General features: G+C 40.6%; 1 protein-coding gene across 1 annotated transcript; it reads left to right on the top strand.

Annotated features, from left to right (window-relative positions):
• Positions 1-12,303: 12,303 nt before the first annotated feature.
• LOC149452256 (olfactory receptor 6N1-like) lies at positions 12,304-13,242 on the top strand. The gene has a single exon (XM_089689539.1). The coding sequence runs from the start codon at positions 12,304-12,306 to the stop codon at positions 13,240-13,242; it is 939 nt and encodes a 312-aa protein (XP_089545665.1).
• The last annotated feature ends 10,035 nt before the right edge of the window (positions 13,243-23,277 follow it).

The raw sequence follows: 23,277 nt of genomic DNA, 5'->3' as shown, positions 1-23,277 counted from the left end.
AGGGAAGATAAGGCTTGTCACCATGCTCCCAGAACAATGTACTGGGACCATGAAAGGCTTTCCAAATAGATAAAATGAGAGAAAATGAATGTTAGCCATTTGCCGCCCGCCCTATGGCCAAATGGCGTCCTCCCGCACATGTGCAGATTGCGCTTCTGCAGAGCCACGCAGTGGCGCGATCTGTCACCGGCCGTGTTCCTCGGACACGGCCGATGACAGATCTGAGTATCGGCCCCGTTGCCGGTACCATGTGACCTGCTGTGACCAATCACAGCAGGTCACATGACAGTTGTATACAATGGATGGCTTCATTCATGCCATCCATTGTATACTAGTGTCTAGCTGTGAATGGTCACAGCTAATCACATGCACATGTCATGTGATTAGCTGTGGCCAAATCACAGCTAAGCACAAAAAAAAAAAAAAAAAACCCTGAATGAATCGATGTCATTATGGTAACATTGTACTACTTTGGTCATAGTGAAATGTGAAAAAAAAATCTTAAAAAAAAGAAAAAAATGTAAAAAAAAATAATAAAAAAAAAATATATATATATATTTTTTTTCATACTGTCACCAATCAGTGTCCCTGATCATCGCCATGCCAGTTATATGATGACGCTGTACAAAATAAAATAGTGAAACTAATTTTTTTAATTTTCATTTTCCGAAAAATTAAGGCAAAAAAACCACAACTTCAAAAAACTCGCCATGCCTCTTATGAAGTACGTCGGACTGTCTACTTTACAAAAAGGGGTAATTTGGGGGATATCTGTACTGTTCTCACATTCTTGGACCTCAAGAAATTAGATTGGCCGTCAGTACTTCAGGATTGATCAATATTCAGATCTACTTTAATAACTTTCCTACAAACTAAATAATACATCCTAATTTGGGTTATTTTCACCAAAGACATGTAGCAGAATACATCTCGGCCTAAATTTATGAAGAACAATTATTTATTTGCAAACTTTTATAACAGAAACAAAGAAAAACGTATTTTTTTCAAAATTGTTGGTCTTTTTTTGTTAATTTAGCAAAGAATAAAAACCCCAGCGGTGATTAAATACCACCAAAAGAAAGCTCTAGTTGTGTGAAGAAAATGATAAAATTTTAGTTTGGGTACAATGTTGTATGAGCGCGCAATTGTCATTCAAGGTGTGAAAGCGCTGAAACCTGAAAACTGGCCTGGGCAGGAAGGTGTAAAAGTGCCCGGTATTGAATTGGTTAAAAAAAAAAACAAAGCCCAAAAAAAAACAAAAGTAACAACCGTTTATCTCATGTCCAGTGCAGAGGTAAGCCTCGAACCTATGACCATGCACTCCTTAGACTGGCACGCTAACCACTGTGCTGCGGTTGTTACCTGGTATAGGCCCGGTCAAACTGACCCTTGTTTTCAAAAACTGCCAACTGTCACCTGCCCAATGTCAAGTAGCTACAGTGCACTTTGAATGACAATTGCGCGCTCATACAACATTGTAACCAAACTAAAATTTTATCATTTTTTTCACACAACTAGAGCTTTCTTTTGGTGGTATTTAATCACCGCTGGGGTTTTTATTGTTTGCTAAATTAACAAAAAAAGACCGAAAATTGTGAAAAAAAAACACGTTTTTCTTTGTTTCTGTTATAAAAGTTTGCAAATAAATAATTGTTCTTCATAAATTTAGGCCGAGATGTATTCTGCTACATGTCTTTGGTGAAAATAACCCATATTAGGATGTATTTTTTAGTTTGTAGGAAAGTTATAGAGTTCACAAACTATAGGATATATCTGAAAATTGATCAATCCTGAAGTACTGACAGCCAATCTAATTTCTTGAGGTCCCAGAATGTCAGAACAGTACAGATATCTCCCAAATGACCCCTTTTGGAAGAGTAAACAGTCCGACGTATTTCATAAGAGGCATGGCGAGTTTTTTGAAGTTGTATTTTTTTTTGTCATAATTTTTCGGAAAATGAAAAAATGCAAAAAATAATTTTCACAATTTTTTTTTTACATACTGTCACCAGTGCAGTACAGCGTCATCATATTACTGGCATGGCGGCGATAAGGGACACTGACTGGTGACGGTATGAAAAAAAAATATATATATTTTTCTTAAATTGTTTTTTAATTTTTTTTATTATTTTTAATTTTTTATTACATTTTTTTTCTTTTTTTTAAGATTTTTTTTTTCATATTTCACTATGTCCAAAATAGTACTATGTTACCATAGTAACATTGTACTACTTTGGGGAAGTGATCGGTATTTTGTTTTTTGTTTTTTTACACAATTTGCTTATAGCAAAGAATTACTTTGCTATAAGCAAGCATTTACCTGAATGACATCGATTCATTCAGGGTTTTTTTTTTTTTTGTGCTTAGCTGTGATTTGGCCACAGCTAATCACATGACGTGCATGTGACCTGCTGTGACCATTCACAGCTAGACACTAGTATACAATGGATGGCATGAATGAAGCCATCCATTGTATACAACTGTCATGAGACCTGCTGTGATTGGTCACAGCAGGTCACATGGTACCCGCAATGGGGGTCGGTACTCAGATCTGTCATCGGCAGATCGCGTCGCTGCGATCTAGAGCGTTTTCCCGGCCGCCATTCGGCTGTTGGCCAGGAGAGAAGTGATTAAAGTAAGCCAATAACCTTTTAGTTTTGGAAATAGAAGGGAATAGGAATAGAACTCTTGTCAGGTTCTTACTGCCATCCCGGTGCAGCTCACTGTGTGTGCTTTTTAAAAAATTTTTTTTTTATATATATATGTGTAAAATGTAAGATCAATACGTACCTGTTGCCAGATGTAGAACAATAACAAAGATCAATGCTCTCAGCCAGGGGTGGACTGACAACTCATGGTGCCCCCGGGCAATAGGGATCATGGGGCCCCTGTGTCCTTGCCCAAACTCAAAAATGCCTATGAAAAAGGTTCCAGGGGCATCTCATGGGGCCCCCTACTGACCCCGGGTCCTCGGGCAGTGTCTGAGTTTCCAAATGGTCAGTCCGCCCCTTCTCTCAGCAGCATTCCCATCTTTGTCTTGCAGATATTATAGCTGACAAACAGAAATCAAAGAAATCGATTTGATATTCGTCTCGCTGATTTAACTGGTGATAAATGCAAATCAATCAAAGAAATCTCTTCTAACTGCGGGCACTTTGCAGAGCAATCACAAACACTTGTACTCAGTGCGTGGATCAAGAAGAAATGAGGGGAGAGGACTTGTGCTAGAATGAGGGGGGTTGGAATTTGAAATCCCCCCACCCCACCTTCTAGCACAAGTCCTATCCCCTCTCAAAGCACCCCCCCAACGCATATCCTCTTACCCCTGCCCCCCCATAATCACTCCTCTAAGTGTACAGTATTGTTACCTCCACCCTCTACCCTCCTTGCTATGTCCCCCTCCCCTGTAAGGCTAGGTTCACACTAGCCCGCCCTGTGTGTTCTGGTTGTGGGTTCGGGAATCGCATCAGCTCCTGTACCCGCAACCACCCACAGCCGAATCGCTCTGCTCTTACAAGACGAACGGGGCTGCCATTCTTTCCGAATGGCACCCCCGCGCATCTCAGCCCACAACACGATTGCAGGTGTGGGAACCGTAGGGAAACCACAAGATCAAAAATGACCGTGCAGTTTCCCTGCAGATGCGTTTTTGCATGCACCTTTTTCTTGCATGAAACGCTGGCACAGCAACCCATTCAAATAAATGGGCCGCCGTGTCTGTGGAGACGCGGGCCGCACTAGTGTGAACCAAGCCTAAGTCGCCATCCATATTAATCACTTGCCCACCGGAAGATTCTACCCCCTTCACACTTTTTTTGGAATTCCCATACTTCTCGTTTACGTTTAAATCAATATAATCAGAAATATTACAAGTGAAAGAAACTTCCAGCCAGAAAAAAAGATAATATGGTAAAATGCTTATTTAGATGTATTATAAGTAATAGAGACTCATAAGTAATAGGTACCAACATTTCAATAGTATGTGGAATGGAAGAATTGGTTACAAGGGCAGGCCAAAAGCAGGGGACCATCAGTTCAGATTCTTACAATATACACGGGGGAGTGTAAGACATAGAAGATATAAAAAAGTTAGACTATCTATGGTGCTTTTGAACATTTACAAAATATGATGACCTGAAATACCCCATAATCATTAGTGGCGATACATAATATGTCATACTATACATAGCAATTTGTTGGGCTGTCAATTGCAAAAAATAGGATACTGAAAGTTTAGTAGAATAAGAAGAAACCAGAAAGGTAAGGGTTTCATTTTTTTTATCATTCTTAAGTCTCGGTTCACACTACTGCTACCTGAAAATGCAACTTTGCCAGGCAACTTCAGTACTACTGTAAGGGTGTGGGGCGTGGATAAATACTGATGTGCAATGTTGAACTGCAATATGCTCTTTGATCAGTAGATGGCAGCAAAGTACAAGAATCGATTTTGCATTTAGGTTTTGCTAAGACAAAAACGAATGCTTATTTACCTTATAAAGTTTAATGAATGCTAATTTAGGGGCCGAGTAGTGAACTGTAAATGCAGGTTTGAGGCTGCAATTAGGAAATGACTTACTGTATCACAAACTCTCTAGGAAGGGGAGGAGTTCCTGTGCAGAGGAGGAAGTGACAGGGAGTCTGTGTCTGGCTGGTGTATGCTGAGGACATCTGGAGAACCTGTGTGGGGCCTGGAAGAGGGTTTACGGCTCACAGTGGAGTTTGGCAACGGCACCTAGGGAAGATTCACCGAGACGAGACTGGGAAACAAGTGACTGGTCCAGTTCTGGAGTGGACCAGTGGATCAGGAAAAAGAACCAAGAGCCTGCCAAGGAACTGTAAGTGCGGCTTTGCCACAGCAAATCACCCCACACGTGTTCAGTGACATTTTGGATATACCAGAAAGCTACAAGAGACATACTCCACTTTCCTTTGGATTACAAATAGTATTGCGCAATACTTAGGATGCACCCCAACGTTATATCTTGCTCATTCAGGCGCAGCCAGGCTGCTTTCTGGACATTGGGGAAAAGTCCGCAAGTACGGGGTTAGTGTTAGACAGTATTATTCTTACTGTATGGTTATGCGCTGTTATCATTCTGTTTATGTATGCTCAACTACTTGTTCACTATAACTGTTCAGTAAACGTAATTGTTGTAAAAGAACCGCTGTCTGTGTCGCATCGTGTACCCTCTGAATCTGTGGGCCTAGCCCTCGGCTCTCTTTCACTACTTTGAATCAACTTTGAATCAACTTTCAGGGAATGCCTGGGTAATCTTTCTGTAATGTCAGATCCAAGTCACATCAATATAGAGGTGACTTCTATTATAGTATATGGACACAAGTAGGATAGATGTTGAAGTAGTACAGGAACCTTTTCTAAAGTCAGAGCGACTTCAGTAGTGCTAATTAAAGCAGAACTCCACCGAAAAGGGGAAGTTCTGCTTTAAAGACTGGTCCCTCACTCCCCATTGGCACCTTTGGGAGCGGGTACCTGAAATTGACAGATACCCACTCCCACTTCTGCTGTGATTGCCTAGGCGATCAGAAGTTGTCCTCCTACCCTCCCTTCTCGTAGTCTTCTGGGACACGTGACAGGTCCCAGAAGACTACGGGGCCATTCAAGAAATGCAGTGCTACTCGCGCATGCGCAGTGGGCACCTGGCTGTGAAGCCGCAAGCTGTCACAGCTAGGTGCCCACACTGAAGATGCCAGCGCCTGGAACACCAGACAGTTGGTGAAACAGGCTGCGGGGAGGACACCGCAGGATCGTGGGACAGGTGAATGGCTGTTTTTCTAAAAGTCAGCAGCTACAGTTTTTGTAGCTGCTGACTTTTATTTTTTTACAGTGTGAGTGGAACTCCGCTTTAAGACAGCTCACATTGGCTAACATGGGATTTCACATGTTATGAGACTTGAGGTCTCACAAGTCAGATCCCAAGTCGTGGCAGTGTGAGTCGAGCCCTAGGGTCCTTTCACACAGGCATTCTGTTTTTTTCATCAGTTCAATCACGTTTTTTCCAAGAAAAAAACAGATCAGTTCACATCAGTTTTTCATCAGTTTACATCCGTTTTTCGTCAGTTTACATTCATTTATCAGTTTACATCCATTTTTACATCCTTTGCCAGTACAAAAATGGACTGTATGTCTGTTTACATCCATTTACATCCATTTCTAGTCCGTGTATATCTATTTACATCCAATTTTTGTCCTTTCCGTTTTTTTTACAGAAGAAAAAATAGGGTTTTCTTTTGTTAAAAAAAACAGATGTTAACAGATGTGGATATTAATGGATGTAAACAGACGATCATCCGTTTACATCTGCTAGTCCACAGAAATACATGGGTGTCCTTCATCCGTAAACAAAACAGACAGATGAAAAACGGACATATGGAATGCTCATGTAAAAGTGGCCTAAGGTAGCTGGATCTTCCAACCCTGTAAATACTTGGGTAGTAGATCTGATAATATTTTCGAATTGGTAATTCAATTTTCATAAAAAGCTCAGATGGTAAGCCTACTGCCTAGGAAATGTAATGTTGATAGAATTCAAACCAAAAGATATGCATTAAAAGCAGATGTCCGACTAGGGACATCTTTGTCCACTATACAAAACCTCCAACCCTGTGGTTAATCACCCCATTTAATAAAGCAAAAAATGGTCTGGTTCAAATAGTCACCTAAATCTGTGATCATGTGATGCACAGGGTCCAAAGTCTTTTCCCTTCTAGACCGCAAAGTAGGAGGGTCCTTCTTTGGATGCCCACATCGCTGCTTGATGATGTGGACACTTCCCATTGGGTCCATCAATAGAGTTTTGACAAGGTCCTAAAGACCTCAGCAGTGGTGTGATGATGTTTTGCTGTGGGGTGAAACAACACTGGTTGGGAGTAGATCCAGACTCAGTGGATCACTGAAAAAGAAATGCCACTGCTTAGAAAGGAGAGATTTCAATAAAAAGTGGAGCTAGTGTTGGTTTGCAGTGAATTTGGCTAAAAATGGGCTTAAAGGGATTTTTTTTTAACAAAATTATACTTAACTACTCTTTGCAATAGTTTTGCACAGAGCAGCCCCGATCCTCTTCTTCTTTGGCCCCCACGGGCGCTTCTGGCGCCTCCCCGCCAAGTGCTCTCATAGCAGGCCACTTGCTATGGGGTACTCGTGCGGGCTTAATCTCAAGCAGCGCTGTTGTGTCCATTGACCACTTTAAGTAAAACACTTTGGCAAATTGACATTTTTAAGTGATGATAACGGCAATGAGAATGATAGTGAGTCACCATTCAAAAAATGTGCACTTTACAGAAATATTTCTCATATGAAATAAATATTTATGTAACAATGCATATAACTTACACTATTCGATATTTAGCACATTCATAAATCTTTAACAAGGCCCAGAGGATTCATTATAGGGGTTTAAGTGTAATGATGCCAAATCCTTTCACTGATGTCCCACGAGATACCAATTAACAAACATCTTGCTATATGTCTACGATGGTTACAAGCACTTTGCCAATGTTATAAATACCATTAATTATCACCATTGTTAGACTTGGCCAACATAGGAAATTAGATAAGGTATGCGCATTGAATGTTGAATTTTCACATTACTGAAACAAAAAATACCACAGTCCAACAAAAAAATCTTTTTTCTTGGTGCCTTGGTTTTTAGACCTGTTATTGAGGTTATTTGGAGCACTGATTCAGAAAATTGCATTGGCTAGACTGCGTCAGTCGGAAACATTGGATTCTAAACTGTAAGTTATTAACAGTATTATAGTTACGATCATATAGGAGGTGTGTGTATATTGCCATTCATATCTCATTTTGCAGATAGAGTACTGTAGTGGTTACGGCAACTTTTTTATGTTTTTTTAATAATACAAGGAGATTACATAAAGCACTACATTTAAATATCCTGGTTTTTGATGGGAGACCAGAGTGAAAAGTAAATTGTGGCATTTATTCTGTTTCACAAAAGCTAGAGCTGATAGGGGAAAATTGGAGCCAACTTTGGAATCAGCATTTCAAATACACCCAGAAATAGGTCTAATATCCAAGGAAACAAAATGTGTGTTGGCCTGTGATTAGAGTTAGAAGATATAGGAGAAACATCATCAACATAATAATTTGTAAAGTCATTTACTAGGGGTTATAATGTCATTTGTAAGGGTACTTGGCCTTAAATACATTTCTGGTACCAGGCGTGGTAGTGCAAACCTTGCATAATTTATCATGTCTATTCCATGTGCTGAGATACGATATGTATGTACAGAAAGATATTTTTGAAAACTGATTTGTAATTTTAGTCCTATTCACACTTCTGTGTTTAAACTTACTCTGTCACTTAAATAAAAGTGAGAATAATAGTTGTACTTGGAAAGAAAAATGTAAATCCCTTTGCCACTGGTCACACTGCTGCATACTGCTCCATTGGCAAGAAATCCTCCATTGAAGTGTGTGCAGGAACCAACCCTTCCAAAAGTGTCAACCTCCTGTGCCCCCCACCTCACATAGTGTTTCCTTCTGCTGATCCCTATGTCTCTACAGTTTGATCATCTAGGTCTTTTATTGCACTCTTTGGTTTCCCCTTGTCCAAAGTGTTGGTTCCTGCACTGACTTCATCAGAGGATTTCTCATCAATGGAGCAATGTCCAATTGTGCCATGGAGAAGTGAATACTTCTATCCAGGTAAAGCTTTTGTTCTCACATTGATCTATGCGATAGTGTCTTTAACATTACATGCAACCTTCTGTATTTTTAATGAACAGTTAGGCAGTTTCACATGTATTTTCTGCAAAATGTCCTTTTTCACCCTTCAGTTGCAAGTTAAAAAAAAGATTGTTTGTCCTTTTCATATCATGGATGCATATTGCACTGTGAAATGATAGAATTTTAATTGTACCTATGAGCCTGGAAACACATTTTTGCAGTGTCAGTCTACTCATACTGACTAAATCTAACTATGTTCTTAGCATAAAACTACTTTCAGTAAAAAAAAAAAAAATGTGCAAATGCATTTCCATTGTGTTAATAATTTAGCCCCTTGATTAGATTTATTTTCCTATGATGAATTGCAAATCTATTAAAATAAAATATTAATCACCTATCAATATTTATTGCATTCAAACTTTTTTCAAGCTTTTAAATGATGACCTAATGTGTAATCATAGGCTGCTATGCTCAGGTTTTGGGTGAAATTCTAAGTGAAAATTTTTTATCCAGATATATTATTTAGAAATGCCAAAACTCAGATCATCCACCAAGAAAATCTTTCTAAGACTGCTATCCTACATTTGAGGAGCAGCTGTAGACAATTGGCTGCCAACCAACTGCTACAAAGGGTAAGATGTTAATCTTTTGTTACACCACTGATGACCAAAAAGTGTATATAATACCATGTTTTGCTTTGGATAGAATGGGAAAGGATTATAACCTCTGCCATGTATTTATTGCTTTCCGTGATCCTGATGTGGAGATGCACTATCTCTATTTGTCCTGGAGATCACTTTCACTGGGACTAAAAGTTATGGGCAGGGCTGGTGCTAGACTATTTTGTACCCTAGGCAAGACCAGATACTTGCATCTCCCCCAAAAAAAAAAAAAAACTGACAGGGGAGCTGGGAAGAAGTGATATTCTACAGGAAGCTAGAAAAATAATGTGGAGCGTAAAGCACACCCCTGCTGAAAGTGGGTGTGGTTTAAATTACGCTAAATATTGGCACGGATAAACAGTGTCTGAGATTAATTACATGCAGAATGTGGTGTGCAGGATGGAAATGGCTGTGTGCAGGATGGAGATGACATGGAGATAACTGTGTGCAGGATGGAGATGACATGGGAGTTGACTGTGTCAGGTCAGCAAATTAATTACCTGAGTCCTCTGGATCTGGCTGGGTCGCCTCTGCTGGCCTCTACTGATTGCTCTTGGTGACCGTTGGCTGGCTCTGGCCTCCACAGTCTGCTCTGGGTGACCGCTTAGGCTGGCTCTGGATTCCACCACACTCACTCTGGATCTCTCTGTTCCTCCTTGCTCTGGTCGGGTCCACAGCAGCTGCTCTTCACACTTCAGGCTATCCGGTCTTTGTGATGGGTCCGCTGTTGAAATACCAAAGCTGCACCCTCCTCTATCTCTTCATGTGCTCCCACAACTGATCTGCTCAAGGTGATTTAGTTGAGGACTAAATTGTCCAGTGCTTATCTGCTCCTGTCCTAATTTATCATTCTAGCTTTGGAATGTGTGCACACTGGAAGAGACTCACGCTGACACACAAGTTCACTCTATGAACACTTCTAGTTTATTATAATGAGAAAGTGAGCTTATATATGCAAAATGATGCAAGAGTCATGTGAGAACAGCATAAGCATTATATTAGTCTTTGATTGGTCATTTCCACACAAAAACAATCTCCGTCATGGTATAGGTGTGATCTTCTTCCAAGTCTTATCTTATAGAAAGAAAAACATTCCTTTGTCTTAAGTTGGCACGATGGGAGGGGGGGATCGGTGCCTGTGAGCAGACATTTCTTAAGCAAGAATTTCTTAAAGTACCACAAAGCCCAGCAGGCAGAAAATATTCACACAACATATGTATTCATACTAAACATTTATAAATATGAAGAAAGAAATAGTATTAAAGTATAAAAGTAAATATGTAGAAAAATGTGTAGAAAAATGTGTGTGTATATATATATATATATATATATATATATTCAATAGGAAACCAAATAGGCATTTTACCATATCCATCACAAAGGCAGGCTGGTGTCCCCTGGGTAGCCATGCCTCCTCACTCAGCACTGACCAATCAGCAAATAGGCAAGCAGCACTGGACTACCTGGAGGCAGAGGAGGTAGGGGTCTCTCTGAATGTGTGTGTTTCTGTTTTGATTTGCTCGGGTGCCGCAACCATTTTCATTTCAACCAGCATGTCAGAGGTTCCGTCATGGTCATGGCTGCACCCTAGCTGCAGTTGCCTAGTTTTCCTAGTGGTAGCACTGGCCCTGGTTATGGGAAACATAAAACAGAGAGTTGTCACAGAAACTGCAGTATAGAAGGGCATTTGTTTATATGTAATTGTTGTAAAAGTGATGCTCTAGAGCAGTGGTTGTCAATTTATGAGCTAAATGGGGCCATAAATACGGCCCCTGACATCAAAAACGCAAACATAATGTTCAATATAAGTGATGCTTGAGAGGATTGTCAGAAACTGGAGACCTTATGGAGAAAATGAAGACCAGAGTTTGGGGATATGCTACAGAAGATAGTATGGAACCAGGAACATGTTATATGAGGCTAATATAGATCAATGCTATTACTAATCAATGTTCCCACTACAGACTGCTGAGGTCCCAGGGGTGTATTTACTACAAGGCAAACAAGACACTTGCCTAGGGTGGCATTTTTCAGGGAGGCAGCAACTCCCCCCAGAAGAAGGGATGAAAGAAGGGACACATGTGCCATGGGAACCAGGTGGGATCCGAGAGAGACTGTGGGCTGCTTGATGGTGTATGTAGAGCCTAGCTCTTGTTCCTACGGATGTCTGGAGCTGTAAAGATGAGTGTCTTTTTCTCTATCGTGGGGGGGTAGTGGAAGGCTCTCCCGGGTGGGGGTAGGGCAGGGTGTTGGTCAATGTCAGGCTCTTTCTGCAGGAAGGGGAAGGAAGGGGTGTTGGTCGGTGTTCGTGGGGGCAGACGATTTTTGTGTTGCCTAGGGCAGCACAAAACCTAAATACACCACTGTGAGGTCCGTGGGCCACACATCATATATCAAAGGACCGCAGGATGGGCACCAGGGTTCTAGAGCAATTTTACTCTAGAGAGGTTTTCTCTTACTGTTGAGCGCTGATGTGTCATACTCCGACCTACGTAAAGGAATGATGAAATATAATGTCCTGAAGATTACTTTCACTAGGACTGAAAGTGATGAGAAATCCAACATTTTGAGTTGTCACAGAAACTATACTAGAAAGGATACTGTGTATGACAGAAACTCTAAAGAGATTTTGCTCTAGAGAGATTTTCTTGAATTTTTTTAAGCTCCTATGATATACACTCAGATCTGGAATGAGCAAATAAAATTCATGCGACTGAACAATTTATTGAAGAAATAGGAACCGTTCACCTTGAAAATTAAATTTTCTTTAACTTTTGCAAATTTTTTTTGGTAGATGAATCATCTTGTTTTCCTGAGGGTATCAACCTCATTATTTTTAATAATTTAATATAGATTTTTTAATATTTTGTATTTCAGGAGTCCTGAACTATCCAAGAATACAATTCTGATGTCTACATAAGCCAACCTATCATGACAAACCAATCTTATTTTAATGACTTCATACTAGAAGGATTTGTCAACAACGGGAATTACAACCTTGCAATGTTCACTGTCTTCTTTGTCATTTACCTTCTGACTCTTATTGGAAATATATTGATAATCTTGGTGGTGTGTTATCACATTAATCTTCATACACCAATGTATTTTTTTATCACCAATCTGTCTTTCCTGGAGATATGGTACGTGTCCACTACAACACCTAATCTTCTTGCCATGTTGGTAACCAAAAACAAGAGAATCCCCTTCCGATGGTGCTTTGTTCAGCTCTACATGTTTCATACTTTGGGGATTACAGAGTGCAACTTATTGGCAATCATGGCCATTGACCGCTATGTGGCCATCTGCAAACCACTTAGGTACAAAACAATAATGAACATAAATGTATGTATATACTTGGCCTCCATGTGCTGGATCTTGGGATTCCTAATGGCAATAATTCCTACAACACTAACGTCACAAGTTCCATTTTGTGGAAGATACATTCTTAACCATTACTTCTGTGATCTGGCTCCTTTACTAAGTCTATCTTGTGGTGATATAACCCTTACAGTCACTATAAATCGTTGTGTTGGAGGCTTTGCCACCATGTTCAACCTGGCAATAGTTATTGCAATGTACATCAATATCATCATTGCAATTATGAAGATAAAGACCAATACAGGGCAAACGAAGGCATTCTCAACTTGCTCTTCACACCTGACTGTGGTGACTCTTTTCTATGGTGCAGCCTGTATTGTGTACGCTAGTCCCAAAGAAGTTCATTTAGGGGATTTTGACAAAATATTTGCCATTGTATATGCTATGTTAACACCTTTTCTCAATCCCATTATATATAGTTTGAGGAATCAAGAAGTATTATCAGGTTTAAGAAGAGGGATTCAAAAGATTACTATTCTAATCTATGGGTAATATAAAATATCTTTGCTGTGCTTAAAGTGAACTTGACCTGCCTAAAAAAGTTAGTCTTTACATCAATACATGTGACTCTGTCTGTGAAACTCCTTGGATCCTAGACCCAGGCTGTACATGGGGCCCTGAAATCTGCCCAAATTGAGAACCCCACCTCATTCTATTTGTCAGTGAAATGCTAGAATATTAGTAAGCAGGAGAAGCCTTCTCATTTGACAGTTGTCTTACATGAGGTACACTTTAGCGTTCAGAGGGGGTAAGATGTAATCTACAATTCAGGCATGTGATCACATTGCCTATCAAAGGGAAATCTTTCAGCAGTGACTTCCTTTGTGGCTCAGAGATGTCCTTGAGTTATAAAAACACCTCCTACGCGCTATGGCCCAGAGCAAGGGTGGATAGATGGACACGGAACTTGAAGAAATTCACCATCAATACATCAAAGGTTGTGCGGCTCTGCTGGTCAGGTAGTACTACTCATGAATACTCTGTGCATCTAAAGACAAAGATTTGCCGAATGATCATACTGATAATGCACACAAAGCAAGTACATCCTGGGTGCTAGTGAAATGTATGGTTATACTTGCTTTTCGTTAGATTTTCCATGGAGATAAATCCTAACAACCGAGTAGCCAGCAGGCTTTTAACCAAATAATGTACTTATTTTATTTCTAAATATTTCTGCTTATTTAACAATATTAATGTAATTTCATTGAACCCCAACCTTCTAGCATTACCAATATAGCATTTTTTTTACATTATAGTTTCGCAATACTTAATGATTGCATTATTAAACCATCAATTGTTTTTTGCCTTTTGACTGAAATTGCAAATGCTTGTTAGCTTATTACATTTTATAGTTAGGTTTGATGTTCATGAATTAAATGTTATCTATGGTAAATATCAGCCAATATTTTAGTGTCATTTTTAACCAAGTTATTATTACAAATATTATGGTAATGACCTGTTTTCTATGTACACAAACTCTAAAGCTCCTATCACTGATATCAACATGACATGTAATAAACTGCTGCAAATCGTATAAAACAGCTAGTCAGGCTACAGAAAAATGCAAAAAAAATCCGACTTAGACGCATTTTGACCCCCCCCCCATTTGGCCTAATTATTGAGGCCAACAATTAAGCCCACTAGAGGCAAAATACCTCTTGGGGAGCTCTCCTGTGGGTGAAGAACAGAGCTAAGCTATCTTTACTCTTCCTGGTTCAGTTTTGGACAAAGTGAGTTGGCATCCTGTGTCAGATAAAAAGCAAAATTATAATTTGCTTTCACCCTACACTCACATTATAAATGTCCACTAATCTGAGAATTCACATACTGAATGGTTAACCTCCTTCTTAAATGCACTTTATGGATTTAAAAAAAAACTGCTAAACACTTCCCCTAGATTTTTATACTTTCTGTAAGCAAAAACATGATAGTCATCCATTATTCTGTTGATAGAATATTATATGAATATTGATTGCTTGTAAAGTAATGACAGATTATATTTAATACAACAGTTGGCAATTATATCCTAAAATATTGCATTGAGTTAATAAATAACAAACATATGTAGGTTAAAATCAAGTCCTTGTGATATAGTAAAAAAAAAAAAAAATTAAAAAGCTGTAAAAAAGCAAAGCATTTAAAAGCTCTACTATCTATCATATTAGAAATAACTCCAGGCTCACGTCCCCTCATGCTGTGTTTTTTTTCTTGATTTTTTTTCTTTTAATTTAATTTTTTTTTTTTTTATACCTACCTTTTTAGATGTCTTGTTTTTTTTTTTCACACAGTGGGCATTTCATAATGATAGAGAGTGTTGCAATAACATGCTATGCCACTCTCTCCATCATTATGTCCCTTCAGGGGGTGAATCCATGGCGTTCTGCACTCAGTCTTTAGTCATCAGTCTTCCACGTTGAATGCTGGTTGAATTCAGGCTGAATGAATGAAAATATCTAGTGGCAGAATGGAATTATTATGGGGGACTGGGCTGAACATCTGCAATACGTATACAAATTTGCCCCTTTTTAACTAACACCACCACAAAACAATGTATTCACCCCCTGGTTATCCTCCGCCTTGACTACTGCAACTCAATCCTCACTGGCCTACCTCTACATAGGCTATCCCCCTTTCTGTCCATCATGAATGCTGCTGCTAGACTCCTCCACATTACCAACCAATCCGTGGCTGCTACCCTACTCTGCCAGTCCCTCCTTTGACTAACACTAGCCCAATGTATGAAAATACTAACTACAACATACAAAGCCATCCACAACACGGCCCCAGCTATATCACTAACCTCACCTCAACATATTGCTCAAATCATCAACTCCATTCCCCCCAAGACCTTTTTTTCTTTAGCTCCCTCATCACCTCCTCCGATGCTTGCCTCCAGGATTTCTTCAGAACTTCTCCCATCCTTTGGAACTCCCTACCCCAATATGTCCAGTTATCACCTACCCTGTCCTCATTTAGGTTATCACAGAAAACTATTCAGAGAAGCCTATCCCGCCTTCACCTAAAAACTGTGTCAACCAACTCCATCAGCTCATCCCCCCACATTTTGTACCACCTCCTCCTCCCATTTAGATTGTAAGCTCACAAAAGCAGGATCTTCCTATTCCTTCTGCATTGAACTGTATTCTAACTGTACTGTCTCCCTTTGGTTTGTAAAGAGTTGTGCAAACAATTTGCACTATATAAATTCTGTATAATATTAATAATGTTAATCTACTATACATTTCTCCATGTTTTTAGAATGAGGTCATGAGTAGACATCCCCTATTTGTGCAGGTATTCTCTGAGAAGGGAGGCAGCGTTATTGCAGGAAATCTCTTGCAGACGGAACATTGCTGGGGATTCATGCTGAGATCAATGCTGATTCAATGGCATCAATGCCATTGGTTGGAAGTGAACGTGGTTATGCACTTCCAGTTTGCGGAGGCTCCAGGCTTGCGTTCCAGCAGCTGTCCGCCATAATGACAGCTCTGCAGACCAGGCATGCATCGATGTTACCATTACTGTCTATACCAATACCAGTTACACCATGAACATCACTTTGTGACACATTTTTTCTCATTTGGCCGGTATACTTCTATAAGGACATACGGTATGGTGCAAGCTATGGTGTTTGGCTCATGTATTTTTGGTTTATGTCCAGATCAGTTGCAACTTTGCTCTGACTTGTTGCATGACTAACTAGCATTTTAATCAGAGATCTACAATGACCACGTACATGTTCTCTCATTATAAGTGCAAAAACAATACAAAAAGAAAACACTAAAATAAAAAAAAACCCACAAAATTATTTGGACATGGTTGTTTATCTATGTTTAATGCTGTATATGTGTTAGTAATGTGCACTAATAATATATAAAGAGTTGTTCAAATTAGGAAGAACTCAGGATGAAGCAACACCTTCTCCACCTGTTTCTCTCACATTATTGTGGTGACAGTATTTTATACTACTGTTTTTCACTGTCCACACCAGGCCATAAAGTGCACACTTTGTGGACTATGACAAGTTGTATGCCATGTTAACCGCTTTACTCATACCATTTAATAAAATAGCCTAAGGAACATGGAAGTGAAACTTGTCCTAAGAAGAGTAGTCAGAAGGACATTTCATAAACATATGAGTATATAAGCTTTGTACAGAAATCTCCTGAAATGTCTTTGGAAGCCAACACTTTCATGCCTCATGTAGAATAGATGTCCTCAACTTTATCAATTACCTGCTAGCCATACCTCAAACCCAACCTCTTAACATACCCCCTAAATGAAAAAGGCCACACCAAGGTTTGTAGTCAAAATAGTCATTGCAGCCTTTTATTAACAAATACAATTAAATAAGTGTAGCACTACCCCCATAGGATTTGCAATAGTTTTGGGCCCCCTATAGTCCTGCACAGCCAGCCAACACACATTTTCACATCCACTTACATTCAGGAGTCAGTGACTAGTTCTTGAGCTTGTTTTGAAGTTTTGTTAGAGGATTTGAAAATTGTGTGGGATAAGGGGTGTACTGGATGCCTAATGGAACTGGAACTGAGGATAAGTGTCAGGAATGGACTTGCTAATAATGGTGGGACTCACCTGCCTTGTGGGCTGCAGTACCAGGGCTGGCCAGCAGGTGCTCTCAGCAATCAGAGACTCACCCCTGCAATCAGCCAAACACCTGAAGCTGATTGCAGGGGTTGTATTTAAGGAATGGCCAGACTCACAGTCAGGGCCTTGGTGTGTGTTTTTCCATGGGCCCCTGTACCTTGTATCCTGTATTCCTGTTCCTGTCTGACTTGTTGCCAACCCTTCCTGATCCTGACCTCTGCTGACTTCTCCTGCTTGATCCCTGCCTTGTGACCCTGACCATTCTCTGCCCGATCCTCTGTACCGCGCTGCCCGTGAGTTACTGAACCCAGCTTGTGACCCCGACCACTCTCCCGCTTGTTCCTGGTACTCCGTTTGCCACTGACCCGGCCTGCCTGACTACTCTTTGTATTGTATGTATTGTTATCGGTGGGTGGTTTGGTTTGTTTGCACTGTGTTTGTTTAGTTTTGCACTGCGTTTTGTATTGTTAGTCTTAATAAATTATATTGTTTATACCATATCTGAAGCCTGCGTTTCCCTGTGTCAGTCCACACACCTCTGGTCATACCTGGAGCCCTGACAATAAGCTTTCTGAAACTATTTACAAGTCTGTACAGAAAAAAATCCTCTTATGGAGAGCTAGTCAGTCTCTCCTGAAGTATAACCCCAGACCCTAGATTCTCCTTAATCCGGCATCTCTGGGTGAATCCCTGGGCAGGGGAACCAGTGTCTGTCCCTTTAAATAATGAAACAGTCCTGGGTAGCAGGTAATCCAGTTTCCCACTAGAGTGCTCCTTCCCCTATGTGACCCAGAGGGTGCTGGTCTCCTTACTTGGCCCCACCCCTATGTTGCCAGTGGATCAGTGGATGCTACCTGGCCTTCTATTTATTCTTAAAGGTTGTCCTGACCCCTTGCCAATTCTCTTGTTGGGGTTTGGCTGGGATCCTCTAAGAGTACAGGTCAGCCACTCCTCAGATTCACCCACTGCTTCTAGACCTTTCTCCAAAGTTCTAGTTTAGGGGGATATTTCAGAGGGCTGGTCTGCAGAGCCTCTCAGCTCTGACCAAATTTTGACCCCTGCTAGCTATCACACCCAGGCTACTACTCAGCCCTAGCTAGTTAATTAAAGTTTAGCTTCCCCTAGCTAATTAGTAGGGTGCTACATAACATTAAATATAACAACATTCCTTAAAACAGAAACAGTCAAAACTTGTTGGTCTGTGAGTGTTTCCACAGATTACAATATAGCATGTGTTTGATGCCTTCAATTATGATAGGCCCCCAGCTGCAACACACCGGAGACAATCCCAACTATCTGCAGAGACCTCCATTTTCCATATTCCCAGTTCACCCATAATTAACCCAAATGCACCCAAGGACACCATACCACAAATGGGTCTCCAACCATTCTATTAACTTTGAATTTCACTGCCTCCAAAAACCAACTGCCAGGGTGCTGTGGGAAGTTTCTTCTTCATCTGTTGCACACTCAACGGAGCCTGCAGCTATCCATCCCCTTGTGGAGTCTCTGAAACTCCTCTCAGCCATATATCAACACCAATAAGGTAAGCTCTCCAACATTCAAAACCCCAGTCCAAATTTAACCTCTTCAAGGCTTGCCTCACCTCTTCAAACAGTCATGTATGCCCTTCACCTATTGTTTTTTTAATTTTGCTTTGGGCCTTCCTTTAGAGTGGAGTGTCCCCACTCCGACCTTCATGTCACTATTGTGTGCTGGGTCTTTATTTATTATGCATAGGACAAAATATAATTTTTGTTTTAAACAATTATATATAAATAAGTGTCTGTAAATATTATTTGGTCCTCTAAGCAGTAAGTAAAGTAGTAAGTAAAGTGAGTTAACAGAAAGTAAAGCTTCATACTACTGTTTATTAACTGCACAATTTATGTTGTAAAACACCTGTTGTTTACAGAGATCAATAGCTGAAAATGACTATGTCCACAGCATTGAAAGACTCATTAGAGAAGTTACTTATCTTTTACCAGACAGTTCAGTCAAATGAGGCGACGACTTCTATTCAGGGAATGGCAATCGTTTGGATGTTAATTTAAAACATAAACTGTAGATGTGTGTGAGTGTTTATAGAGAGCTATTTTCTAGATGCAGATTGTCACATCTCCATTGCTGACTGCCAACTTCTCCTCTTCCTGAGCAAAAGAACAAAGTGGCGTGTGTGGCCAGGACTCATAACTGTGTATTGCACAGGGTACAAGGCTCAGGAATACATATTGTGCAGGGCTTAGGAGAGTGATTCACACAGGATGCAGGGCTCAGGAAAAAATATTGTGTAGGGCACAGAACTCAGGAAGGTGCAGGGTTCAAGAGTGTGTATCATGCAGAGCTCAGGAGTGGTTACCAAACAGGCACAGGGCTCAGGAGAGTATATTGCACAGGGTGTAGGGCTCAGGAGTGGGTAGCACAAAGGCCAGTGTGCAACCTAACCCCCTTCCCAGTAGAGAGATCTGGCTCCATTCTCAAATTCTCCCTTTTCTTCCCAAAACAAAGTGGCATGAAGAAGGGCTACTGTGAAAGAGCAGCTTGCAGATACTCACCCAGTCCTCAGTAGTCCTCAGTGCAGGAGGAGCCACTACCACCTGGTTGGTGCTGCAGTGCTGGAGGTGGAAGTTAAACTGTAGTAAGGCTAGTAGGAATACCAGCTTAGTGTTTCTGGTTTGTGCAATCTCTGTTTCCACTCCCTATTATTTTATTGTGGTGGTAGTGACCCCATAAACTTCCACTGTAATAAAGTATGCCATTCATAAAGCAACACAAAAAAGAAGTAGAGGTCACACGGAGTGGATGCATTGAGTTAAAAGTACCTCTGTGCTCCCAACACAGTTTTTGGGGAGCCATATCTTGTAACGGACAGCATGGAGATGTGCCCACTAACATTCAGCTAACAAACCATAATGGTTCCTATTTAATATTTTCTATACTGCTTTTGAACCAGCAGGTGGAGGTCTAGACTAATGGCTAATGGATTTGTAAAATTTTATTAACCTGTGTAGGGGGGTATACTAATGGCTGATTGTGTTTGCCTGTCCCAGGATTCTTCTTTAAGCCCATACAATATGTTACTGTTTTTTTGTGTTTGCATATTTGTGTACCTAAATAATAATAATGACAAAAATATTAATTATAATTATGCTTATCATTATTATTCTGTACCTATAGTTTACTAGATTGTCAGGTAAGTGATAAAATACTATTTATATTTGAGGGAACATTTTAGCCCCCACACATCACAAATGCCCACTAGTGTTAGAATGCACACTGCAACTCCCTTTACATAGGCTATCCCCCCTCCAGTCCATCATGAATGCTGTTGCCAGGCTCATCACCCTTAGCAGCCATTAATTGTCTGCTACTCCTCTCTACCAATCCTTGCATTGGTTACCACTCACCCAAAGAATCAACTTCAAAATACTAACAGCAACTTACAAAGCCATCCACAACTCCTATCTACATCACATCCCCAAATACCAACCAAATCACTCTTTGTTCCTCCCAAGACCTTCTGCTCTTTAGTTCCCTTGTCAACTTCTCCCATGCTCGTCTCCAGGACTTATCCCAAGCAGTTCCCATTCTATGGAATTCCTCACCCCAATCTGCCAGACTATCTCATACTATGTCCACGTTTAGGCGATCCCTGAAAACTTTTCTCTGCAGAGAAGCCTATGCTGCCTCCAACTAACAACTATACTTTTATTTTTTCCATTAACTGATCCTCACCAGCTAAAAACTTTTGTATCTCTTGACCCTCCACTTTTAGATTGTAAGCTCTAATGAGCAGGTCCTTCTGATTCCTCCTATATTTAATTGTATTGTAACTGTTCTGTTTGCGCAGCGCTTTACATCGTGAGGGCAAACTATTGGTCCTGTATAAACTCTATATAATAATATACCATATGTTTTCTGAATGCAAAAACCCTATTGAATAAAAATTGATATATAATATGATAGTACAATGATTAGCATATTGTTTGCATAATAATATTGATATTAATTATGGTTACAATGAATGATACAACTTTTTGTAATAAATATTATATTTGAAATAGGGTTGAGTTAGGACTCATGCACACAGATGCACTCTAGTACAGCATAAAATCATTGCCATATTTTGGTGTCCGGAAGCTCCTGGTACTGAGCACAGCTGCCCATAGAATTGAATGGTTGCAGGCTGCTGTACACAGATAATCAGCTTTTGGGACCTTACATCTGCGTACAGCTGCCTGCAGCCATTCAAGTCTATAGACAGCTTTACACAGCACTAGGAGATTTCTGGGCACTAAAATATGCACATAGTCACATTCTCCAGTAAACGTGCTGTCCTGAGTCTATAATAAATAACAAACACTTGTAGGTTAAAACTGCAAGTCTTTGCCAAATAGCCTATACATAGTTTTCTCTCTCTCTCTTTTTGTTATACTAAGTATTTAAAATCTCTACTGCCTATTATATTAGTAGTAATGTTAAAAGCTTGATCCCAGCTCCCCAATGTTTACCCAATACTTTGCTTTTATACTTTTGTCAGGTGTCTTTTGATTGGTCATGTGACATGCAGGGTCCTTTTTCAGATCTCACCACAGTGGGTGGTCCTCAATGACTGGGCTGACTTAATAACAGCTGAGCCGCTCTCTGCATCATTACACTGTGCAGGTCACCATAGTTGTGCCCCTTCAGGGGTTGTACCCGTGACAGTCTCCCAGGCTGAATACTGCAGGGCATCATTCAAACTAAATGACCGAGGACATTACTGCTATGAGGAAATGTGTATAATCTATCAGGTGACCACGTTAACACTAAAACTCTGGATAAACCTGAGCTTATTTCTATTGCATTGCAGGTCATTGAGCAGACCTGAACCTTGTAGCTCTCCTGCTGTTTTGTCTATCTACCCCACATTGGCACTATATCCACTGGAGGAGCATTTTCGGTTTGCAGAGCAGAGTAGGGACAGGCCAGAGAGGGGTTACTTTGATGCAGTTGGCTTAAACATGTATTTCAATGTTCAGTATATGAACTACAAATCCCTCATTTTTTGAAAAGTTTGCTGCAAAGAGTGTATAACAGTGTGCAGAGGGTTTTTCCAGAATTTTTAGTATTACCTTCATGTTTAACCTTGGATTTGCTGTCTTATTTGTACATTATTATCATTCTTTCAAGATTAAAGATTAGGACTAAAAGGGAAGTAGAAAATACTTTCCTCTGCAGTTGTACTTACACTGTGCATGCAAACCCAGTATACCAGACTGTGCATGAAAGCCCAGTATACCACTCTGTAGACTAGAGAGAGGTAGCTCTGCCTGGACAACATGGAAGATCCCTACTGTGTGGCACACTATTTTTTTCCAAATACATTAACTATCAAGATGGCATGAAGAACACATAGTGTGTCACAGTAGTGTCCTCTGCCCCCCCCCCCCCCACAGTAGTGTTCTCTGAACACCCCCCTCCCCACAGTAGTGTCCTCTGCCCCCCACGGTAGTATACTCTGCCCTCTTCACATCATCCCCTCCACAGTAATGTACTCTGCCCCCTCACATCACCCCCTCACACAATGATGACCTCTGCCCCCTTTACATCACTCCCCTCACAGTAGTGTCCCCCCCCAGAGCAATGATCTCTGCCCCCTTCACATCACCCCCCCCCCCGCGCCACATATACACACAGCACAGTGTCCTAGTTCCTAGCTTAATTTTCCTACCTTACATAGGTGTATAGCAGAGCGGAAAGTGGAGGGCTGCACAGTTCTGGTTTGAGGGTAGGATCGGAAGCTGCCAGAGTTAACTTTTCATATTAACAAGCTGGCAATTGCTTGCCAGGGCCACCCTGCCTCTTCCTGCTGTGCTGTATATTATGTGCTGTGAGCATGAGAACAGTGAAGACTGAGGGGAAGGACCGACACTTAAG

This window comes from Staurois parvus, unplaced genomic scaffold (genome assembly GCF_062004578.1).
Source record: "Staurois parvus isolate SC_StPar_1 unplaced genomic scaffold, SC_StPar_1.0 ptg000486l, whole genome shotgun sequence".
Classification (NCBI taxonomy): domain Eukaryota; kingdom Metazoa; phylum Chordata; class Amphibia; order Anura; family Ranidae; genus Staurois; species Staurois parvus.
This window is presented reverse-complemented; position numbering and strand designations above follow the sequence as displayed.

What these genes read in the sequence shown, in the direction of transcription:
- LOC149452256 (XM_089689539.1), top strand. Translation starts at nt 12,304, where the DNA reads ATGACAAACCAATCTTATTTTAATGACTTCATACTAGAAGGATTTGTC.